Source organism: Balaenoptera borealis, assembly GCF_965194805.1.
Source record: "Balaenoptera borealis genome assembly, chromosome: 8".
Classification (NCBI taxonomy): domain Eukaryota; kingdom Metazoa; phylum Chordata; class Mammalia; order Artiodactyla; family Balaenopteridae; genus Balaenoptera; species Balaenoptera borealis.
In genome coordinates this window covers 119,598,902-119,621,564 of record NC_138865.1, presented here as the reverse complement: position 1 = coordinate 119,621,564, position 22,663 = coordinate 119,598,902, and the positions used below count along the sequence as shown (strand labels likewise).

Here is a 22,663-nt window from a genome sequence, read left to right as displayed (position 1 = left end):
GTGCTGCCCCGAGGGACCTTGCTGTGTGACCTGACCTCCTTGTCCCCTGACTGGACTTCTTTTCACATCGGTGAGGGCAAGGGCTGGAAAAATTAGAGAAAAAGTCATGGGGAGGAGCAGTGGTAAATCGTGCCTGGTGCCTGTGCTCAGAGAGCCGACGGTGAGGGCTGCTGGGCCCCCCACGTGCTGGGGAGTTGTCTGTCCTCATACTGGCCATTCTCTGTCCTCAGGGACCCAACGGACCCCAAGGACCCACGGGGTTCCCTGGACCAAAGGGTCCCCCGGTGAGTACTGCATTTTCCCTGTGGGGCTGGCCCAGGATTTCCCAGAGATGTTGGTCCTTCCCCGAGACTCCAGCAGCCTCCTGGCAGCCGGCGGGTGGGGAGGGAGACCTGCCCGGAAGCTCTGGCTGGAGGGAGCTGCTTTTGGGGAGCACGGACCCCTCTTTCATTTAGACCATCACGATTCTCTAGTTGGTACTGTCTTAGGGCACTAGGGCTGCCATAACAAATGACCGCACACCCAGTCACTTAAAACCACAGAAATGTGTTCTCTCACAGTCTGGAGGCCAAAGTCCAAAATCCAGGTGTGGGCAGACCTGGTTCCTCCTCTGAGGACTCTCGGGGAGAATCCGTCCCAGGCCTCTCCCAGCTTCTGGCGCCTGCCGGCCGCCCTTGGGTTGCAGATGCTCACCCGGATCTCTGCCTGCATCTTCGCCTGGCCTCTCTGTCCCTCTGTGTCTTCAAATGCTCTATCTCTATCCACCGGTCACTGGATCAGGGCCCACCCTAATCCATTCGGACCTCACCTTGACCTGATCAATCTGCAAAGACCCTATTTCCACATGAGGCCACAGTCACAGCTTCCAGGGGTTAGGACCTCAGCCTATTTTGGGGGAGACACAATTCAACTCACAACAGACACAATATATTTCCTCTGAGAAAGAAAAACCCCTCATGATTGGAGTTATTGCCTAACAGCACTGGCTTGGGGGCAGGGGTTAGGGAGGGGTTTGGCTTCTGAAACAGACGGACTTGATCCTCCTGTACCTCCCACTGGCTGGACCTCAGGGAGCTGCTGACCTCTCGCTGCCTTGGTTTCTCCCCGTGGGAGATGACGGTGACCCTCGGGGTGGTTGTGAGCGTTCAAGGGGACGGTGCCCAGACCCTGGGTCCCACGTGGTACTTGTCACCGTGACTTTGCCGTCATTACCTTGGAAATGAAATGGTAGCTTTTGTCGCCTGGTATAGCACAAAACCCCGAAGGTGTGTGCGTCTCAGAACAAAATGAAACTTCCTTCCTTTGTTTTCTTCAGGGGCCTCCGGGCAAGGATGGGCTCCCGGGACACCCTGGGCAGAGAGGAGAGACGGTGAGTATGGGCAGGGCCGGGGGACCTGGCCTTTGCTGCCCATCAGCTTATGGGAGGCGGTCAGCCTCGGGAAAGGCCCTGAGGGCCGGGCCATCTTCTGTGACCTCGGGGAGAGCCCAGCGCAGGCAGCAACCCTGTGACAGCTCTGTGTGCAAAGGCAGGCGCCGGCTGCAAAGTTCATCCTGGCCAGTTTGGTCCAAGGTCACACGTGAAACCATCGTGACACAAACAAAAACCCAGCGCAGCCGCCTGTCCTTCCTCCCGCAGCAGTCTGAGTGTGGCCGGTTTGTCCTATGTGCATCTGATCTGGAAAAGTAGTTGGGAAGATTCTCCGTCTGTCGTTTGGTTATTTTATGCCACCCCCAGCCCTGTCTGTCCAGGCCCTTCCGGCCTCGGGGTTGACGGCTGGGGGCCTGGAGGGCTCCTTCCAAGTCCCCTTTTATAGGAAGGAGGACAGGTGGCCGGTCAGGGTGGAGTTTGGGCCCTTGGCTGTGCTCAGGGCCAGCGTCTCTGCTGTCACAGGCTCTCCTTGACCTTGCCCTGACTTGTAGCAATGCCCGTTCCAGCCTTTGTCAGCTGGACTTAAAGGACACCGGCATTTTTTAGTTCTAGGAAAAGCATTTATCGGAAATGTGATCACGTTCTGGTCCCGGGAACCACTGGGGATTGGGCCCAGCTTCACGCTGTGTCCCCTCGAGGCCTGTGCCCCGGAAGGGCGTGGGCAAACCTGTGACCTTGGGGCTCCAGGCTTCGGACAGTTGGGGACTCACAGCGCCTGGTGACGTCCTTGTCACCAGATTGGTGGAGAGTGACCGAGAGGTCCCCTTGTCTCTGCGCCCGGTGTCCTTGTGGCCAAAGGTCTCTGACGGACTCTCCGAGGAAAAGCAATCCCCTCGTGAAAGTGCATTTTGCATGGCACATTTAATATGTTCTTGGTGACTGCTTAAAAAAATGCCTTTGTCCCTTTTTGGCTCATTCTGATGAAACGTCTTCTAATTGTACCATCCCGGCGTTCTGCACAGCGCTCCGAGGCTGATAAATGGAGATTACTTTGCTCTTTTGTTTGTAGAGAAAAATGAAAACGTTCCTAGCTTTGCGTATTTTTCTCTAATGCTTTTCTGAGGAGAGAAGATGGAAGGTTTTGCATTAGTGTGTGCTTTTCCCCCTCTGCCTCGTTCTGGGAAGAGGCTGGCAAAGTAATTAAGCTGCTTATTTTTGCTGGGAAAGTAGGACAGGTTCTTCCCGGCTCCACCTGCCACGCCCGGCTGCCCCCGTAGACTCAGGGGCACCCCCATCCAGACCCACCTGGGGTGGCATGTCCTCCACGGGCCAGTCCAGACGCCTCCAGAAAGGTCTTCCCTGGGGTGTTGACTTGTGCTTTCTGTAGAGGCTGGAAACACAAGAGGTCCTGGCATCTCCTAAGTGCAACCGCAAAGCCCGTTTCTCAGGAGGGGCTAGAGACGGATCCCGGCCTCAGCAGCCGTGGACGGTCCCCACAGTGGACCATGCGGGGGGCCTTTCTTGCCTTACACCCAGGCTCCTGCCTCCACTTGGGCACTGCTGCCCGGCCTGCCGAGCGGGGGGTGCCCTCGACCTGTCCACCGTTCCTTGTTTCTGACCCTGTAAAGGCTGCCTACGGGGAACGCCGCATTGACCATGGCCGTGGTCCATTGCATGCAGCTCAGCTGGGCCTGAAGAAGGGAGCCCTCCTGGAATCTGCCGAGAAGCCGAGTCCGCTGTGGGTTTGTGTGGTCCGGCGGCTGAGCGTGAAGCCTCCGTCGCCTGCACGCTGGCCGTCGTGCAGTGAATTAGAGGCCCTGGCTCGTCAGCCCCGCGGGCAGCTCACCCTGCAGCTCTCGCTGTGGCTTTCAACGAACCACCTCCCTCTCCAGACTCTAAGGGTTTCCGCTAAAATCCTCCCGGGCGCAGCACCTGCCGTCTTCCCCAGCATCATGTGGCACCTGCCGATAGCATCTTGTCGGCACGTGCCGTGCTCTGTAGACGTGCCGGAAATTACACTCGCGTTGCTTTGCTGTCAGCCGTGTCCTCTGGAGGAGGGTGTGTGCAGTGCAGCCGGACGGGTGCCTCTGTGCCCCTGTGCAAAGCAGAAGCAAGAGATTCCTCTGGAACCGAGCTAAGAATATCTCCCAGCTGCCGCACTGTGAAAGCTGCAAGTCCCCGCCGCGTCCCGGTTTCAACCAGTGCAGGGGGACACGGTAGTGAAACCACCTGCCCTGCCCCGGGAGCCTTGGTGACAGAAGCAGGACAGTCTCTACAAAGTCACTGACGAGATACAGCCCAGAGGTGGCTCCTGAGAGGGGACACCAAGTCTGCTCAGAAAATGAACACTTAGTGACATTAGAAAGATGAACGGTTTTAAAATATATTTCTCAGCACAAAGCAGGGCGATGGGAAGCAGCTGGTGAAACTTAACTGTCTGGCTTCACGACCTTCCTGAAATTCATGCAAAATGAAACAAGAGAAACGGCCCTTTTAAATGAAGGCTGGGACGTCCACTGTTTGGGGGTGGGGTGAGGGTTGGCGGGGGCGAGCCTTCTATTGGGCCGCTTTCGCCATCTCAGTGTGCCAACTCTCTCTTCGCAGGGTTTCCAAGGCAAGACCGGCCCCCCAGGCCCCCCGGGTGTGGTCGGCCCTCAGGTGAGTTACAGCATCCCCTGGTGTCACTGGTCGTCCTGGGTCCCCACCCACACAGGAAAGAGAGCCACGCTCGGGACGGAAGTTCCCCACCATTCTCAAGGTCTGGCTGCAGCCAAGAGGGCATCACAAGGCCCGTAGTGCTTGTTTAGAGATGTGCTCCGTGCGGGGGACCAGGTGCAGAGAGCAGGGGAGTGATCTGTTGACGTAGACATAAACGGAGCAGGCAGAACCATGGGGGCTGCCAGGCCCGTGGGCAGACCAGGCTGGCTCGGGAGTCTGACTTCCGCCCCCTGGGCAGCCCAGCCCTAGGTATTCATGCAGCCTGATTTCCCCACCCTGGATCCTGTACCCAGGGCTGCTGTTCTAATCGCCTGCAGATCAACGTGAGGACGGGCTTGCAGGCTCAGAGCCGCAGAACAGGGCGCAGTCACCTTGCTTCTCAGAAAGTTCCCACCGAACGTGGCAGTGAATGAGATACTGACCCAGGAAATGTGGGCGCACTCCCCGCTCCCCCTCTCTGCACTGGTTTCCCCGTGACACCCTGGGAAACGCAGGCCCTGCCCCGCTTCACTGGGGAGGAGGCACAGGACCACAGGGCCAGGCAGTGGCTGTTGAACATCACCCACCTGGTTCGCTTTGACCTTTCTGGATCTTTACCGGAGGGAGGTGACTTTCAGAGGAATGTGGAGGTCTAGTGGGCTTGCAACGGCCCTTTGCCTCTGTGGCCAGGCTGTCCTTAGAGTTAGGAAGAGAAGGTTACTCCCTTGCGTGTCCTTCGAACACGGTTCATGGCTGACACACTTTTCCCAACAGGGTCCCACGGGAGAAACTGGTCCCATGGGTGAGCGTGGCCACCCTGGGCCCCCGGGCCCCCCCGGTGAACAAGGGCTCCCGGGCCTGGCCGGAAAAGAAGGGACGAAGGTGAGTGGCCGGGACCTCCGTGCCAGGTAGACTTTCCCAAGGAACCATTTCGGCCTTTGGTCTGCTTTTCTCTGAGGAGTGGGTAATGCTCAAGCAGAGTCTCGTCGTGCCAATCCATCCCCCAAACCAGGAACTTAGTTCAGCTTTTGCCCGCTTTGAAGGAGGGCCTGAGCAGACCTGCCGCCCGGATGGATGTGACAGGGGCTGGGGACCGCCTTTTCCCTGGGCTGCCCACGCCCGTTCCCAGAAATGGATAAAACTCTGACAATTCATGTGTCTAAATGGGACTTAGCAGAAAGCGACCCTTTAAAAAACTGCCCACTGTAAGAGGTGAAAGAATAAATATTAAAAATATCTATCCCCACTCTGGGTACCCCAAGCTGGTGGTTATATCTTTCTGTGTTTTAGCATAGAAATGAACAGCCTTCCCCTTTTCAGGTTTTCAGTGAGGGACACAGGAAAGATAAGCTCTCCAGCCCCTTGTGTGACCACATACAAGAGATTAAACTTGAGAAGTAATCAAATAGTGAAAAAATTACACACATGTACGTATGCACGCATGCATATATGCTTGAGTACACATGTATGTGCTTAAAAAACTACACACGTATGTGTGTGTATAATACAAAGGCAGGTGTCTGGCCACAAAGAGAGCTCTCTGAGTTTGGAAAGGAAGCCAAGGGCATGCTGGTTTGAAGACCGATATGCTGCCATGTTGGACCCCAGAGAAAATTCTGGAAGATGTCAAAGCTTTAATGAACTTCAGGGAAGGTACATGCTCAGGTGGAGAATCTTTTCAGAATATGTGGTTTCAGGCTTGAGACAAGTGTCTTGAGCGGCAAGTCCTCTTCAAGCAGCGCTTCCCATGCTTCGGCCACGGACTCCTTCCCCTGAGCCCAGTTTTCAAGGATCCCCAGTTAACATGAGAAGGGCAGACGTGGGGCCCTCAGCCCCGGCTCAGCCATCGTGGCCCCGAAGGACATGGTGGGGGGCCGGGACTCCGTGGAGTACGGCTGGATTCCCGGACAGAATCCGTCCTCAAGCCACACACAGAGCCAGCCCGCCACACAGGCCCCCTGGTGTGAGCTTGGGCTGCGCTCCAGCGCGTGGACCTGCCAACCAATGATTCAAGTCAAGACTCAGAGGTTCCTTTTAAAGCCAAGTGCCCGGGGAAGCCCCCCATCCAACCCAGTTCCCGCGCGGATCTGGAAGACCAGGCCCCGCCCAGCTCCCCATTAACCCCGGTCTTGGGCATCACTCGGAAACTCATCTATTTCAGGGTGACCCAGGCCCCGCCGGCCTTCCTGGAAAAGATGGCCCCCCAGGGCTACGTGGCTTCCCCGGGGACCGAGGGCTTCCTGGTCCAGTGGTGAGTGAGGGGCCAGCCGGGGGGGATGGAGCTGGAGGCTGCCCAGCCCGGGGGGCGTCTCCCCTCGGTGCCCTGCCCACATCTTGTTGCTTTGCAGGGGGCGCTTGGACTGAAAGGCAGTGAAGGCCCCCCCGGCCCGCCAGGCCCTGCGGTGAGTATGCTGGCTCAGCACAGAGCCTCTTTCCCACCCTCTGCCTCCAAACCTGCTCTGCAGGCAAGACGGGCGTCCCGAGGCCCGGGGAGCACGCACGCCTGCCCTGGCCCCGCGTGGGTCCTGGGAAAGCTGTGGTGGAGGAGCTGGGCTTGGGAGGGACGTAGACAGTGTGCCTGAGCTGGCAGCCGGTGACGAAGGGCCGGGGCAGGGGCGTGTTGTATGAGGACAGCCGGAGAGCCGGGCGGTTTGGAGGAGGGCTGCGTGGGCCCCCCAGCCTGTGGAGGAGGCTTCGTGTGGGTCTGGTCCCGGAGCAGCCGGGAGGGGCACGGACACACAGCTCCACGGCCTCGAGAGCTGGGCTGTCCGCCCGCCTGGGGCTGCCCAGGGCAGATGTGACCCGGCACAGGCGGGAGGCCTGTCCCCCAGAGCTGTGCTGTCTGTTAACCTAGGTGGTCCCCCCCAACTTTGAGTCTAGCTACAAGAGGCTTGGAGATCCAGAGTTTCCAGACCCTGGGCTGTGGTCTGGGGGAATCAGGGGCCGCGAGAGGCTGTGCCCACCCTCCAGAGACACGCCCGCGGACCCCCTGTTCTTGCCTGACTCTTTATGGAAATGCGACATCTGCGTTACTTCCCCCTGCCCTTCAAATGAGCCCATCTGACAGCCCGCTCACTCACCTACAGCTGTGGGGCTTCAGGAGCTTCCCCTGGCCCCTAGCTGGGTTTGAGGATGGACCATGAAATGACCCCCCACCCCTTCCCCTGAGTTATGGGCCATTTGAGAGGGGCAATGATGGGGAAGTCAGGTGGAAATGAAAATATTGCCTTTCCTTGTGATAAGGGCCAGGAGCAGGACGACGCCCCGGGCAGCAGTGGTCTCTCGATGCTGAACCCTAGAATTAGTCCAGGTGCCCACCCGTCAGCCCCGCTCCTGGGCCAGAGCCTCGCCTGTAAAACGTACAGCGTGGAGGGGCAGGGCAGCAAGTGAACGCTCTGTGGCAGGCAGACCCCAAAGGGCAGAGTGGGTGCCAGGGTCCCAGAAGAGGTCATTCAAAGCCAGGACTTACGGAGGGAGGATGTGTTCTCAGACACTGTAGAGGGACGTGGAATTATGGGTTGGGGAGCGAAGAGGGGGTCAGAAACACAGCCTCACATGCTAGACCAGATAGTTTGTGTTTGCAAGGGGCCCTGGGGAGCTATTGTGGGCTCTAGAGTGAGAGGGTGAGTGGTGTGACCAGGCGGTGCTTTAGGAAGTTGTATCCATGCATTTGGAGAGCCTTTGAAATAAACCACTTTCTTGCCTTGCCCCAGGGATCTCCAGGGGAGAGAGGTCCGGCCGGTGCTGCTGGGCCCATCGGAATTCCAGGGAGACCTGGGCCCCAGGGACCTCCCGGGCCAGCTGGGGAGAAAGGAACTCCTGTAAGTACTGCCTCGAAGGAGCTCTGTCCCTGCCCCTGTGCTGTCCCCTCCCCAGGCATTTCCCTGGGGGTTTGCGGGATCGGGGAGGTGGGGGCAGTTTGTGGTGTGTGCCCAGCTGTCTTGATTGAGGTCCAAGGACCGATCACAGTGGCGGCCAGTTTCTTTCCCGGAGTTGCCTGAGCTGGAGGGGTGTTCGGGGAGCGTCCGGGCCAGGCTCGGCCGGTCACACCCACGCATCTGGGCCCCAGCACATGCAGGCACGGGGAGGGGTGGAGACAGTGTGTCCAGACGTGGCCTTGGCCCCGGTCCAGGCTCTGGGTGCCCTGTGTGGACGGGCCACTGCCTCCTGCTGTGTACACAGCCCCCTGCGCCCTGGCCTGGGCCCACGGCTGGTCAGTGTCTGGGAAAGGTGGATTTTTGGGCTGGTGCTTGCGTTGTTGGTCTGGGGGTAGGCGTGGAGAAAGGAAGGGACGGAAGACATGACCGGCAGATAAGCAGCTTCCACCCAGACCCCTGACAGCCGACCTCCCAGTGAACCCCAAGTGTGATCGCCCCAACCTGGAGGCTTTGTGAAAGCTCAGGGGCAGGGGGTCTGGAGTCTTGCTTTCCATGAAGGGGGTTAGAGGGTTAGAGAGACCCTTCCTGTCTAGACACCTCCTGGGAAGCCAACCGCCAGCCCCTTCCCCAAACGACTCCCGAGAACGCCCCTTCCTGCCTGGACGTACCCTCACCCCGGCCACGTTTGACGTCTGCCACATGATTTTGGAAACGCCCGCCTGCCCCTGCATTCAGTCAGCCGTGGAGACAAATTCCAGCTCAGACCTCCCTTCCGAATTCTGAATGTCATAGGAGCCCGAGTTCCAGGGGAACGGGCTACGTGGATGGTGTCCCGTTGAGTTAAGACACCTGCGTGGATTGATTTCTGTTAGAAGGGGTGGTTTTTCTTATGTGTTTCCCTGTTCATGGCGCATGGGTAGAAAGAGGGCCCTGGTTGCTTCCCCGGCCGAGAACTCCCCATGGGAACCACGCTGGACACGTGGGCACCACGGAGAATCCGACCAGTGTGTCATCGGCACTTCTGATGGCATCTGCTCCTTCCCGTGAGGCTCCCAGGACACGGATCCCGCTGAATTCTGCCCCAGAACCCTGCCTCTTGTCGGGCGCTGGGTGCATGTAGAACACACACAAATGAGGTTGGAAACGGTTGAGTTCATTGTTTCAAGAGAGTAAATACTTGAGCAGAAACTTCTCAGGGTTGCATCATCCTGTGAAAAGCTTGTCATGCTTCCAGAATAGCTGCAGAAGAAAAGGTCAAACAAAGGTCAGGTGTCATGTCGGGCAGGAAGGTTCCCTGTGAGCCACGGTCAGCCTGGGCATTTTCTGGCTTAATTGGGGAAGAACTTTAATCAGGGCGAACTAAATCGAGGAGCAGGAAGTGAATTGTGCAGGAGGAGAGGGGAAGAGGAGGCCGGAGGGGATGCCAGCTGAAGTCGGTGACTGTGTGACTGTGCACTTTCCCACCCGTGTCGCCTCCCCGACGTCCACGCCTCGTTCTGTGCCTCTGCTGGGAGAAGGGAATCCTGGCTTGGGTGAGAAAGTTCCAGCCACTCACAGGGTGGAACGTGGCTGGTAAAATTGAACAAGAACTCAGTAAGGATCATTTGAGATGACCAAGGGGGCAAATAGGAAAATGAACCAAAACCATGAGGAAAGGAAGATAGGGGTGTGTGTGTGTGTGCATGTCTGCACACGAATGTGCAGGTCCGTGTGCTCTTGCAGGGAGGGTGTTTGCAGGGAATCGGGAGAGTAAGCAAGTTGGCCGAGGCCGGAGCTCAGGCCCTCCTGGCCACTGGCTTGGACGATCCCGCACACAGACCCAGGAATCTGGTTGGCGAGGTTTGAATCCCAGCTCTACTGCTTACGAACGAGCCTCAGTTTCCCCATCTGTAAAAGGGTAGCCCTTCCTAGGATGGGCGAGGATTAAATGCAGAGATGCAGGGGAAGGGGTGATACAGGGCCGGACCCGGAGCCACCCTTGGTGCATCCGAGGGAAATCCATTAGGACTGTGGTGATGGTCCCTGCCCAGGAACTGCCCACTTCCTGCCTGTCGGCCTCTCTGTGGGGGATGAGCTGGTGGCAGAATGTTCCCACCATGGAGCTGCCTTTGAACAGGGATCTCCTCTCCTCTTTAGGGCGAGAAAGGTCCACAAGGCCCAGCTGGCCGAGACGGTCTACAGGGTCCCGTGGGGCTCCCTGGTCCAGCTGGCCCTGTGGGTCCCCCTGGAGAAGATGGAGATAAGGTAAGAAGAATTCAGAGAAGTCCCCCAACCTGGACCACGCACAGCCAAGCTTGGCCAGTGCCGGCAGGTCAGAGCCGGCGGGGGGCGTTCCTTTTAAACCAAGGGATGCAGGCGATGTAGGGGCTCTGGCGACAGAGGGACCCCATGCTGCCATCCGAGGTTCTTGGCGTTAGTGGATGATTTCGGAATAGCTCACAAATAATGGTAATAAATGAGATCTCCGACATGTTTGAGGGGACTTAGATGCTGCTTTTCTCTTGTGTAGTTTTGGTGTTGCCAAAGACATTTGCTGTAGCAGCCAGAGCAAGGGAAAATGCTCTCAATCATTTCAAATTCTAAATCTGTGGAGCCCGATTTAATGAGGTTTTACTCAATGTCTATTTTTAAATGTCTCCAATGATCAAGGCCCCCTTCCATTAAGAACATGCTTTATAATCCTGACGCCGTTACTGCCGTAGCTTGTATTTTATCCTCCATTTAATGAAGACAGTGAAATTTCTCTCTTCGGTTTAACTTTCTGTTTATGAGAACTCTCCGGTGACATTTCCGACTTTGTCACCTCTGCAGCAACGATGCCTTGCCTCTCAGGGTGGGAGACAGCCTTGCGCAGCAGAAACACTGGAGAGATTTTAATAACTTTGGAAGCATAGTAATTGAGTTGTCTTTATTATACTGTCATGTCATCCAACTTGACAAAGTAAATACTTCCGTTATGATTTTTTATCACACTTTCAAATCTAGTACAGTCCTGCAAAGCATAAGATCAAGGCCTCATCCCTTTTAGTTCTCTTATTAAAAAAGAAATCAAATTAATATATGGAAACGTTTCTTCATAGGAAAGTTATAGGGCTCCCTGGAGAGGAGATTGTTCTTACTCTCCAAGAAAAATTAATTCAGGGGAGCAGATAACGTGCAAATGATTATTGGACCGTCTGACGGGTCTTTCGTATGTTCCCACAGGGGGAGATCGGGGAGCCGGGACAGAAGGGGAGCAAGGGAGACAAAGGCGAACAGGTAAGGGCCACACGAGTCACGTGCAGGGCCACCAGTGGAGCCACGGCACAGGGCCACGTGCTCGGTGTGGCACGCACAGATCACTGACGTGAACAACCATTATAATATAACAACATTCACACCGGTACCTGATGGGACAGAGCTGGGCTTTGGGCTTTCCTTCCCTGTTGAAATCTTGCGTGTGTGCATGTGCCTCTATGCGTGTGTGCATGCACAGGTACGTGTTAGGTGCACATGTATGCATGTAACATGTATCTGTAAGAGAATCCCTTATTAACAGATGAGCAGAAAGCACTCATGGGTTTTGTGAAGTAAAGCAAATTCAGCGTTTTTGTCCTTGAGGTTTTTGGTCCCACAGACATAATCACCGCCCTCCGATGCTGAGGGCTGCAGGATATTCCAACAGAGGCAGCACCCTGACCAAATGCCTCTTAATTTTCCCTTAAAAAAAAAAATTCTGCTTTAGAAATACTGGTGCGTTCTTGCAAACGCCCTGTCGCTTGGCTGGCAGCTCCGCCCGGGGGCCTTGGAAGGAGGCCTGCACTGCGGACCTTTTCGCCAGGCGTGTGACAGTGACCACGTCCCTGTTGACCCGGGGCCAGTCAGGACAGCGACAGCATGCTGGCCTCTCTCACGCGCTCCCTGTGCCAACAGTGAAATGTGCTTGGGGACTCACTTGGGGGCAGGCATCGTGGTGCCAGGTGTGGACTTTGGAGTCAGTCCCTCGCTCAGCCACGGATGAGCCACGTGATCTTGGTCCTCGTTTTTAGACGGGGCCTCTGGGGCCTGTGTCATGGGTGTGTGGTGGGGGCCGAGATGATGCACGGTGGCCTCTGGCGGGACGTCGGTGTGGCCGCCCCACCCCTCGCCCCTGACAGCACATGCTCAGGGTTGAACAGAGAGCATCACGCATTCCAGAGCCAGCAGCCTGGCCCAGGACGGCCAAGCGTGGGTGCAGCCCCGATGACCTTGGCTGCAGGGCCCCTGCGCGCACTGGCCTTTCTCCCTCGGCCTCAGCTGTGACTCAGGAAACAACTGTCTGTGTCTCTTCCCCACAGGGTCCCCCTGGGCCTACAGGACCTCAAGGCCCCATCGGACAGCCAGGCCCCTCTGTGAGTATCAGAGAGTCCCCAGCCCTCGAGCTGATGAGGCCCCGTACCTGGCCCTCACCATGCTCAACGATCTCCCTGTAGGGAGCTGACGGCGAGCCGGGTCCTCGAGGCCAGCAGGGCCTTTTTGGGCAGAAAGGTGATGAAGGTCCAAGAGGTTTTCCCGGGCCCCCAGGACCCGTGGGGCTGCAGGTAACAACAGAGTTTGCACAATGGCTTGGGGGGTCCACGTCAGCTGATTTCCACATCTTTGCGACGCCTTCCCCTCCCCTCCCCTGCCCTGCCCTGCCCTCCTGTCTCCTCCCTCCTGTCTTCTGAAGAATGGGGCAGCTAAGACAAAGCTTCAGGGGCTTCTCCATACATGAAGTGCTGTGAATTCTCAGAATTCCACACACACCCATATTCACTTCTCTTAACCGGTGACATTTGTGAATTTGCTCATTGTAGAAATGTTGGAAACTACAGATAAACTGTTAGAAAAGGAAACAAAAATGGCTTCTCAGCGCGTGGTGGTACCTCTCCACACCTCCTGAACACCTGTGCTCACACACACTCATGCACATGCATAATTCTATTTGGTTTTTGCAAACTGCAAATCGTGCTGCATGTATAGAAAGTTTGGATCCAGCTTTTCCCACTTCCTTTTATATTACACGTCGCGTCAAATGTCATTAAATATTCTTTGAACACTTCACTTTTTATTTATTTTGAAAACGTGACTCTCAGTTACTGCCTTGTGTCCCAGCATATGGTGGTGACATAATTGATTCAAACATTTCCCTGCTGGTGGCTCATTAGGGTTTATTGTTTTATGGGACACTTTCAATAAGCACCTTGTCAATAAATCTTTGCATACTTCTCTAATGCTTTCCTTGCGCTAATTCTGAAACTTGGGATTTGGGGGACGTGCTCATATGGAGCTGTACGTTGAAAAGCACATTCCTGAGGCTTTTGAATGCTCGGCTTGGGGTCCTGCTGGGGAGGTAGTGAAAGTTGTGTGTTGGGGGGATAGAGCCGCGCCCACATGCCGAGTTTCTGATGAATTCCTGTTCTCAGGGTCTGCCGGGACCTCCAGGAGAGAAGGGCGAGACGGGAGATGTGGGGCAGATGGTGAGTGGCACCGGCTCGTGGAGACCTGGCCGTGGTGGCTGGTTGCTGTGTTGGTAGACGTTTGTGTTTCCTCTGGGCTCAATGGCTCTTCTTCTCTCAGGGTCCCCCAGGTCCCCCCGGCCCCCGAGGACCCTCCGGAGCTCCAGGTGCTGACGGGCCGCAAGGCCCCCCAGGTGGAATAGGCAATCCTGGTGCAGTGGGAGAGAAGGTGATTCACGCCCCGTCACCGTCCTGCTGTATGACGTGCGAGCGTGTGTGTGTGTGTGTGCGCACGCACGCGTGCGTGTACATGTGCACGTACCCATGTGTATGTGTCCACCGCGTACACGGAGGCGTCCAGGTGCACTGCTGGGCCATTCCTGCCAGATGCATTTTGAAACTTAGAAGATGTGTGCAATGGACCTGGGAGCCCTGCCCTTACCCAGGAGATTTTCCAAATGATAACAACCACCAGCAAAGGCCCCGCCACCTCCTCCTCTGAGATTTGGCTCTGACAGACATGGTTATCTATTCCTTGAAGTGCGTAGTTGCTACCTTTTCAACTCCCGTTTCTGTCAAATCCTGTTTTCTCATAGCCCCGGGTCCCCTTCATCTGATCTGGTTAATGTTAGGGCCTGGGCCCTGGAGAGGACGCGAGCACATTGGACATATGTACGTGCACACGTGTGTACATGCCTTACTTGCGTGCGTGTGTGCGGCGGGCGAGACGGTGCCAGAGTCTGACTCCACCTGGGCCCAGGAGGTTGTGCTACTTTTAAAGCACTTATCCCAGTTCCTTGGGGGTAAAAGGAAGGTGATGGATGTGCTCCCTTGTGTCTGCACTCCTTTCACACCATTCCAGAACTTTTTTTCTGACATCAGGCCATTCAGTTGAAGGAAGTCTCCCATCGCTGCTCATTTTTTACGATAGGAAAATCACAGAGAAACATGCCTGCTGAGACCACCCATGAATGGTGTGCGACCTCTGCTCAGAGCAGCGTGCCCTCCCCGTGCCCTCCCCGCCCGCCGTAGGGCACGTCCCAGCTTCGGCCGCCACCTCTCTCGCCCTTCCTGCTCTGTCCCACCTGCGGCAAATGGAGGATGCTGTGCTGTTTTCTGTCCCCCTCCCCCTAGCTGTCCCCCTCCCCCTAGCTGTCCCCCTCCCCCTTTCACCTGGTTTCCCTCAATCGTCCTCCAGAACTCACCCGCAGCATCCCTTCCTGGGGAAAGCCATCTTTAATGCCCCCACGTACCCTCCGCGCCCGCCCTGCGTGTGTCACATGCCTGTGTATGTCACTGTCACCGCTTTATCCCTGGGTCCCTCACCTGTCTCTGCTCCAGTCCTGGGGAGCCGTCAGAGGACAGTGACCGTGTCTCACCCCCGACCCCCTACCCGGCCCCCCACACCAGCCCAATGTCAGGGACGACTCGCTAAATGCCTGACGCTGGAACCACTGTTCTCGTCGCTGCTGTAATCACATCACGTTTCCTCCTTAGGGTGAGCCCGGCGAAGCTGGAGAGCCTGGCCTTCCCGGCGAAGGGGGCCCCCCGGTGAGTGGGTGGGCTTTGGGGGAGGAGCGGGATGTGGCGTGGATGGGTGCTGGGTGGGAGGCTCCTGCTCCGCCTCAGTTTCCCCATCCCTGAAATGGGAGTCACGTCTCCTCTTGTGCCTACCTCACCGTCTTGCTGGAAAAGAGAGGGAGTGCCGTGGGGAGTGAGCGTGTGTGCGTGCATGTGTGTCCGTGTGTGTGCGTGGATGTTAGTGATGGACGCCCAGGACAGCCGTCCGTGGTGCTCCAGGCCCTCTCGCTGGCTTCCGTAACACCTGGTCAGCCCAGACCTGGAACATTCAGACCTTCGCAGGTCGGATGAGCGGTCTCTTGAGGTCCCCCTGAGGGTGGCCCTCTGGCCCAGGAGACGGCTGGTGGACAGAGGTCTCCTGGGCTCCCTCCACCTGAGGGCCACTGAGTGGGTGGGCGGCCTGGGTCCCTGCAGCCCCTCGGGGTCCACGCTGCCTGCTATCTCGTCAGGAGTCAACCCTGCCCACCTAGAAGCCGAGTCTCGGCCTCAGAGGCCCCGGGAAGCCAGTGGGCTACTCAGGCCCCCTCACGGTACCAGTGGAGCCAGACTCCCCCAGGGAGTTGCTGCGGGTTGGCGGAGCTCGGGAAGCTGCTGGCGCCCACGGGGGCCAAGGCCGGCCACAGTCGGGGTGTTCCCTTCCCACCCAATGCCAGTGAGGAGCACACCTCTGGCCAGCTTCTTGCTCGAGGCAACCGCAAGGCTGGCTCTGGGAACACGGTCCCCGCCTTTCCCCCGCAGGGACCCAAAGGCGAAAGGGGAGAGAAGGGTGAGTCGGGCCCTTCTGGTGCTGCTGGACCCCCTGGACCCAAGGGCCCTCCCGGAGACGACGGTCCCAAAGGCAGCCCCGTGAGTACCTGGGAGCTGCCAAGGGGCCCCTAGATCATCCTCACTCACGGGCAGTGCGCTGAGGCTGCCTGACCATCGCTGGTCTTGGGGTGATTTCCTAAGGTGTAGAGGTTTCCGCACCAGCTACTGAACCAAAACAGTGGAGGTGGGAAAGGGGGGAGATGTGGGGCGAGGGGGACACCTCAGAGGCCATGTCTGTGGACCAGGCAGCTTTCTGGATGGAACAGGCTCTGTGTGGCCCCTCTCCCCTCCTGCAGCCTGCCCTGGCTTTGCAACAGGAGGGTCTGCAGAGCAGCACCTTCTAGAGGTTAAAGGTCCAGGTTCCGGTGTCAGCCGGGGGCTCCAGGAGCAAAAGTGTGGGCAAGAGCCTGCCCTCTGAGGGCCTCCAGAAGTCGACAGGGCTGGCCCGCACTGCTCGCTTTCAGGCTTGCGTGGCTCACGTGAGCAGCTGTTCTGGAAAGGCCTTCTTGCTGTGAAGGGCACCGAGGTGTCAGAGCTAGTGGGATGCTCTGGGGCTGGACGGCACAGGGCAGCAGTCTGGATGCAGCCGCGCAGGGCAGCGTGCTCCAGGCCGGGTTGCTGAGGACCCCAACGCCTCTCTTCCTCTGTTTCAGGGCCCGGTCGGTTTTCCCGGAGATCCCGGTCCCCCCGGAGAGCCTGGCCCTGCGGTAGGTGCTCGAGGTGGCAGAGCCCCTGGGTCCCCACAGCCCATGACCCGCCTTGCTGGCCCCATTTTTTCCTTTCTGGTTCTGTCTGTTAGGACTCTCCTCTTTCCCACTTCTGAGCGCCCTAGGCACCGGCACCTCTGGGATGGAATTTGATTTTGGGGTGAGGACTGGGGACGCGTTATGTGTTGGTGCCTGAACTCGGGTGCCATCCAGGAGGCAGAAGGAACTTGTTTTTGGTCCCACAGGGTCAAGACGGTCCCCCTGGTGACAAAGGAGATGACGGTGAATCCGGACAAACGGTGAGTCCGCCCAGGACCTCTAAGGACCCTGACGCAGCTCCTCGGGGAGGTGTCGGGGCTTGGGGTTTACAACTTGCTTTGTTCATTACTGAGAAAAACCTACACCCAGTTACCTTAGAATAGTGATTCAACCACCGCAGGGGGCCGAGAGCTCCCTCTGAGGACACTTGAAAGCTGGGGACCCTCCTCCCGGAAGGGGAGATGCACACACAGTCCCGAGAGTGGTTCTGCACACAGAGCCCGGCGCCCGCGACCCACCCCACAAGCCCACCCCGGGACGTCAGGATTACCTGTTTCTGCCCGACTGGAGTCGGATGCACTCCTCAGAAGGCTGTTTCCGCATCAGCCCCTGGAGCTGAGCTCACATTAGACGTTGCCTCTCACCTGATGTCAAGTTTTTTGAAATGTTGCTTCGAGCTCAGAAAGCTTAGGGACACCGGCTCTGGGGCCAGTTCCCCTGGAGAGATGTCTGCTGTTCTGCCGCTTCCTAGCTGGTGACCCAGGACAACACCTGCCCTCCCTGTGCCTCGGGGTCCACTTCTGCAGAAGGGGTGCTGGCAGGCGTGGTGGGAACGTTCCTCAAATGTAGCAGAACTGCAGGTAGCAGGCGGGTCCCCTACGCCGCTGCAGCCCACGGGCTGAGTGTAGAGGTCAGAGCAGAGGATTCCAGGACCACCTCCACTTAGGGCTAATTCTGCAAAAGAAGAGACAGGCAGTTTCAGGGCTGGCCGAGGACAAATCAGACTGAAAACTCTGCGTTTTTCTTAGCCTCAGACCCACCCAGCCCTGCCACGTCTTAGCTTAACTGTCCCTGATTCCTAAATGCTCTGTTCTCTCTCCGACACCAGGGATCCCCGGGCCCTACTGGTGAACCAGGTCCATCTGGGCCTCCGGGAAAAAGGGTAAGTGATACTGCAAGGCGCCCTTGCCCGTCAAACCTCCTGAATGAAGTGTGCCCCGCCCCCGCCCCGGCTTGGACCCTGGGGCCGGCCCTAGGCAGCCCGAGGAGGAAAGTGCTTCTGTTTGAAGTGCATTCCCTGCTCGGCTTCCTGCCTCGTCATCAAATCTCAGACCCACTAGGTCGATGGTCCGCTCCATTTAGGATGAGCCCACTGCTGATACCATCAGTAACGGCCTTCGTGGGAGAAGAGCACCCATGGAGCTGAAAAAACCCCTTTTCTCCTGGGTCAGACCTTTGGAAAAGTCAGAACAAGCTAATTGAATAATCCAGTCTTTTTCTGGGGCTGCAATAAACTTGGCCGCTTGGTGTGCGGCCAGGAAAGGAGGCAGCTGGAGTGCTTCTCCCCAGCCTGACCAGGGGCCTTTTCTGGAAGTGGAGGCCCTGGGCCTCGTGCTAAGGGCCTGGGAGTGACCTCCACGCCCCCTCCTCAGCTTCTCACTGAGCTTCTGCGAACCCACTTGTCACGTGTCGCCCTCTTGCTCCTTCCAGGGTCCCCCCGGCCCCCTAGGTCCCGAAGGCAGGCAGGGAGAGAAAGGAGCTAAGGTAAGTGCTTTTCAGCCCGGCCGTGGTCATGACCGTGACCGTGCATAGACCTTACAGAGCATGCCGAGGGCATGGTGGCCGCAAGGGTGGGGACCGGACACATATGTGACCATGCGGAGAGGGGCAGGTCGGGCTCAGAGGGAGGCGAGCTGGCTGCGCCTCTGCTCCGGGGTCCCCGACTCTGCTGTCACGTTCTGTCTGCCCCGCCAGCCTGAGGGAGGGGAGGCCAGTGCTGGGTGCCCTCGGGCCTGGTGTTGACCTGGCCAGGCCTCAGCTGCCTTGCCTGCGAAGCAGAGATGGTGATGGTGCCCACGTCAGGGCTGAGGAGAGGGTGGGGTGCCCGTGCGGTGAGGTTAGGGTGCAGCCCTGGGCCCAGAGCCCTCGAGGCCGCTCCCCCCAGGAGGTGCTGGGCGGGGCCTCTTCTTGGAGGTGCTCCGGCATTGCCTGAGACAGGGATGGAACTCGTCCAGCCCCACGTCTGCTCAGGACATGGCGGCCGTGCCCACCAGGAGTTCCGCGCCAGCCATAACTGCCGTTTCGGCCGTGACAGCTGGGGGGCTGGGAGCACAGTTGACTGTGGACGTTGGCGGGTGGAGAATTGGGCAGGGCGGCCGCAATAAGGAAGGTGGAGAATCGGGGGCAGCCCCTGGATATCTGGGGGCATCTGGGGTTCTCTCCCAGGCTCCTTGGGGTTTCTGAGCAGCGGTTCTGCGCTGGGGTGACCGGAGCCTCAAGCATTGGGGTCCCACCGTGTCTCCTCCTTGGTGCCCTGCAGGGAGAATCCGGCTTGGAAGGCCCTCCTGGGAAGACTGGCCCCATTGGCCCCCAGGGGGCCCCTGGGAAGCCCGGGCCCGATGGCCTGCGAGGGATCCCCGGCCCTGTGGTGAGTGGCCCCGGGGAGGCCTGGGGGGCGTGGCTACAGAGGGAGGGGCGCAGGGATGGGGACGGGAACGGGGATGGCCAGGGCGGGGCTCACACGGAGGGTCAACTGTGTTTCAGGGTGAGCAAGGTCTCCCAGGAGCCCCAGGCCCCGATGGCCCCCCCGGCCCCATGGTGAGTCACGGATCGAGGAGCCCCCGGGGGTGGCGGAGGGCGGGATTGGGCAGGAGAATTCTGACCCCGCTGCCTCCCCCGCAGGGTCCCCCAGGACTCCCTGGCCTCAAAGGAGACTCTGGACCCAAAGGCGAAAAGGTGAGATGGGGCTCCAGGTGACTCTGTGGTTGAAACTCAGGCCCCTCAAGTGCCCGTGGTTTCGAACTCAGCAAGTTGTTCCTCTTCCCCCACGTTTGTCATGTGCTCAGGGTGAGGACACAAGGAAAACAGATCCATGTGACTTGGAGACCTGGCCCCTGCCCTCAGTCGGGGGCCTGCGAGGCCCCGTGGACGGCACCTGCCCTGGGCCTGTTTCCATTCCAGGAGACGGCAGCCCCCAAGGCAAAGACGTGCCGCCACGTCTAGCTGGCCCACGTGGCTGGACGTGAGGTGTCCACCGCAAATGCCCCTTCATTTTCCCACAGGGACATCCAGGCTTGATCGGGCTCATCGGACCTCCGGGCGAACAGGGAGAAAAGGGTGACCGCGGTCTCCCCGGCCCCCAGGGCTCCTCTGGCCCTAAGGGAGAACAGGTGCGTGGGATGCTGGCTCTGTGTCCAAAGACCTGAGGTTCGTTAGAGCCGGAAGGACATCCCCACGTCTATCAAATCAAGATGGGAACAGCTGAGGGGATGGGCTCGCCCAGGTGACAGCAACCTGGGGCAGAACTGGAGCCCAGCCCGGACCCTCACTAGCCCTCAGGGTCCTGGTGACCTCAGACGTGAAGGTCATTTCCCCCCACTCTGTGCAAGACCCTGTGACCCAGCTAATTGTCCAGGAGGTCACTGGCGTTGCTCAGCCCCCACCTTGACCCCATACATGCCACATCCTCGCTCCCACCTTGACCCCATACATGCCACATCCTCGCTCCCACCTTGACCCCATACATGCCACATCCTCGCTCCCACCTTGACCCCATACATGCCACATCCTCGCTCCCACTTTGACCCCATATATGCCACATCCTCACTCCCACCTTGACCCCATACATGCCACATCCTCGCTCCCACCTTGACCCCATACATGCCACATCCTCGCTCCCACCTTGACCCCATACATGCCACATCCTCGCTCCCACTTTGACCCCATATATGCCACATCCTCGCTCCCACTTTGACCCCATATATGCCACATCCTCGCCCCCACCTTGACCCCATACATGCCACATCCTCGCTCCCACCTTGACCCCATATATGTGCACCTGACCCTAGACTTCCCTGGGAACCCCTGTAGCTAATTGGAGTTTGAAGTCCCCAGGAAACCACAGCCAAGGAAACCTTAGCCTGCAAGTTTCGCCGACCCTGCACCTGGGAGCCTCTTGCAGTGGATTGCAGGACCAGGAGAGGCGGGGAGCGAGTGGAGAGAGGGGGCGGGGGGACCTGGCAGGCCGGTCTTTCCCATCCCCATGTCAGGGCCACGGGGCCGCACTCCAGCCTGTGAATGACTGCTTCCCAAGCCAGGTGTGACAGGCTCACACGTGCCCCTGTGCTTTGCCCACCTTGGCCTGCACCTGACCTGGAAGAGGACGGGACGCCCGAGACAGAGCTGGAGGGGGCAGAGCCGTGAGGCGGGGAGGAAGCTCGTGGGATAGTGTCCCCCCAACCCAGCCTCATCCACGGTGTCTCCCCGTGGCACCGAGACCTGGAGAGAGGGTCGGCTCGGAGGCTGCAAACTCCGAGTGTGGGAAAAGCCACTGGGAGGCTGGCTGGACGGACAGAACAGACAGGACCCCAGGACACTCGCCGCCCCCGGCCCCGGGGCTCCGGCTTCGGGAACGGAAAGCGGCCAGAGGGGACCAGGCGGGGATGGTTCACATTAGAACATCGGAAGGAAGCGTTCACACCCATGGCCCTGCGGGTGCCCAGCCTCACAGCAGGTGTCCAGGCCCCCCGGGCCCAGCAGGGAGCCAGGGCTCCCCTCGCACGTGGCCGGCCCGGGCTGGGGGAGGAGGCCAGCGAGGACCGAGGGCCGTGGCTGCAGGACAAGCTCCCTCCCGACCCGAGCGCTGCTGACCGTTTCTGCTCCTTTCAGGGTATCACTGGTCCTTCCGGCCCGATTGGCCCCCCGGGCCCCCCTGGCTTGCCGGTGCGTATCTGGGAGGGGCGCGCGGCTCCCTGGGTTGTTCTGGGAGAGTGGGGGGTGGGCCTCAGAGTTACAGGGAAGTCATGGGACCCCCCTGGGGTTGGGCCACAGCCCAGGTGGACCTGGTGCCCCGCACCACAGGTTGATCTGCTCATTAGTTCACATCCGGGTTCCGAGCAGTGGAAACAAGGAAGTGGGGTCACTGGGCTCTGGTTTCAGGCTGGGGAGGAGAAGGGGGGACCCTCTGTCTCCGGGCATTGCAGGGCATGTGGACAGTCCACTGTAGGCCCTTTGGGGGTGGCGAAGACGGTGGCTGGCCCCCCGGCCCTCCCCGTCGGCATGAGCAGGGCCAGCCTGGCCTGGACGTGAGGAGTTGGGGTCCCGTCTTCTAGTCACCAGCCTGGGGCCCCCCCATGCAGCTGGGAGACCCAGGACTGCAAGGACATCCTCCGGCCTTGAGTCTCTTCTTGCCCGAAACCAGTCAGCCTCCGAGCCCCACCTGGGCCGGGGTACACGTGGCCCAAGGTGGCCCCAGCTGATCCGATGCTGGCCCCTGCTGTGGGCTGCTGCGAGGGCTGGAGCGGCTCTGTGTCAGGGCCTCTGAGGCCAGCACACCCTTGTCACGTCTGACTCTGGCTGCCTGAGCTCTGATTTCCCTGCTGGGGCGGGTGGGAGGCTGACCCGGGGCACTCGGGACCCTCCTGGCCTCCCTGTGGGTGAGCGCCTGCCCCCGCCCACCTCCCCTGTCAAGCAGGTACAAGCGTAGACTCTTGGAGGGGGGACACGGGCGCAAGGAGGGCGTGAAGAGCAGGCTGGTGCCGGGAGGGGAAGGGACCGCCCACCAGCTGACGCTCTGCCCCTCTCTCCGCAGGGCCCTCCTGGTCCAAAAGGTGCTAAGGGATCCTCAGTAAGTGGTGTTGCCCCTGACCGGCCCACGCCACCCGGGGGAGGGATGTGCATCCCCTTGGATGAGAACCACCCTGGGGTCCCCCTTCCCCCTTGACTCATGGGGCCGGTCGTTCACACCCCTCCTCTGTGGCTGGGCTGCTCTGAGCTCCCCTCTACCCTGAGTAATCTCAGACCGAGGCTCCCTGCCTTGCAGAAAGGGCTCTGTCCCCCTAAGTCCCCTCCTTGGGGTGTCCAGTTCCCACATCTGGGACTGGGAAGGGGCCCCAGCATGTTCGGTCTGTC

General features: G+C 59.0%; 1 protein-coding gene across 2 annotated transcripts in view; it reads left to right on the top strand.

Annotated features, from left to right (window-relative positions):
• The window catches only part of COL5A1 (collagen type V alpha 1 chain), a 159,724-nt gene that overhangs the window by 119,008 nt on the left and 18,053 nt on the right, over positions 1 to 22,663 (top strand). For both annotated transcript variants that reach the window (XM_082403166.1, XM_082403165.1), the window contains exons 36-60: positions 231 to 284; positions 1,316 to 1,369; positions 3,974 to 4,027; positions 4,841 to 4,948; positions 6,228 to 6,317; positions 6,415 to 6,468; positions 7,780 to 7,887; positions 10,081 to 10,188; positions 11,149 to 11,202; positions 12,261 to 12,314; positions 12,396 to 12,503; positions 13,368 to 13,421; positions 13,522 to 13,629; positions 14,898 to 14,951; positions 15,720 to 15,827; positions 16,442 to 16,495; positions 16,741 to 16,794; positions 17,643 to 17,696; positions 18,245 to 18,298; positions 19,074 to 19,181; positions 19,298 to 19,351; positions 19,436 to 19,489; positions 19,816 to 19,923; positions 21,422 to 21,475; positions 22,344 to 22,379. In XM_082403166.1, coding sequence (XP_082259292.1) covers positions 231 to 284; positions 1,316 to 1,369; positions 3,974 to 4,027; positions 4,841 to 4,948; positions 6,228 to 6,317; positions 6,415 to 6,468; positions 7,780 to 7,887; positions 10,081 to 10,188; positions 11,149 to 11,202; positions 12,261 to 12,314; positions 12,396 to 12,503; positions 13,368 to 13,421; positions 13,522 to 13,629; positions 14,898 to 14,951; positions 15,720 to 15,827; positions 16,442 to 16,495; positions 16,741 to 16,794; positions 17,643 to 17,696; positions 18,245 to 18,298; positions 19,074 to 19,181; positions 19,298 to 19,351; positions 19,436 to 19,489; positions 19,816 to 19,923; positions 21,422 to 21,475; positions 22,344 to 22,379 — 1,800 coding nt within the window. The remainder of the gene's footprint in view (positions 1 to 230; positions 285 to 1,315; positions 1,370 to 3,973; positions 4,028 to 4,840; positions 4,949 to 6,227; positions 6,318 to 6,414; positions 6,469 to 7,779; positions 7,888 to 10,080; positions 10,189 to 11,148; positions 11,203 to 12,260; positions 12,315 to 12,395; positions 12,504 to 13,367; positions 13,422 to 13,521; positions 13,630 to 14,897; positions 14,952 to 15,719; positions 15,828 to 16,441; positions 16,496 to 16,740; positions 16,795 to 17,642; positions 17,697 to 18,244; positions 18,299 to 19,073; positions 19,182 to 19,297; positions 19,352 to 19,435; positions 19,490 to 19,815; positions 19,924 to 21,421; positions 21,476 to 22,343; positions 22,380 to 22,663) is intronic.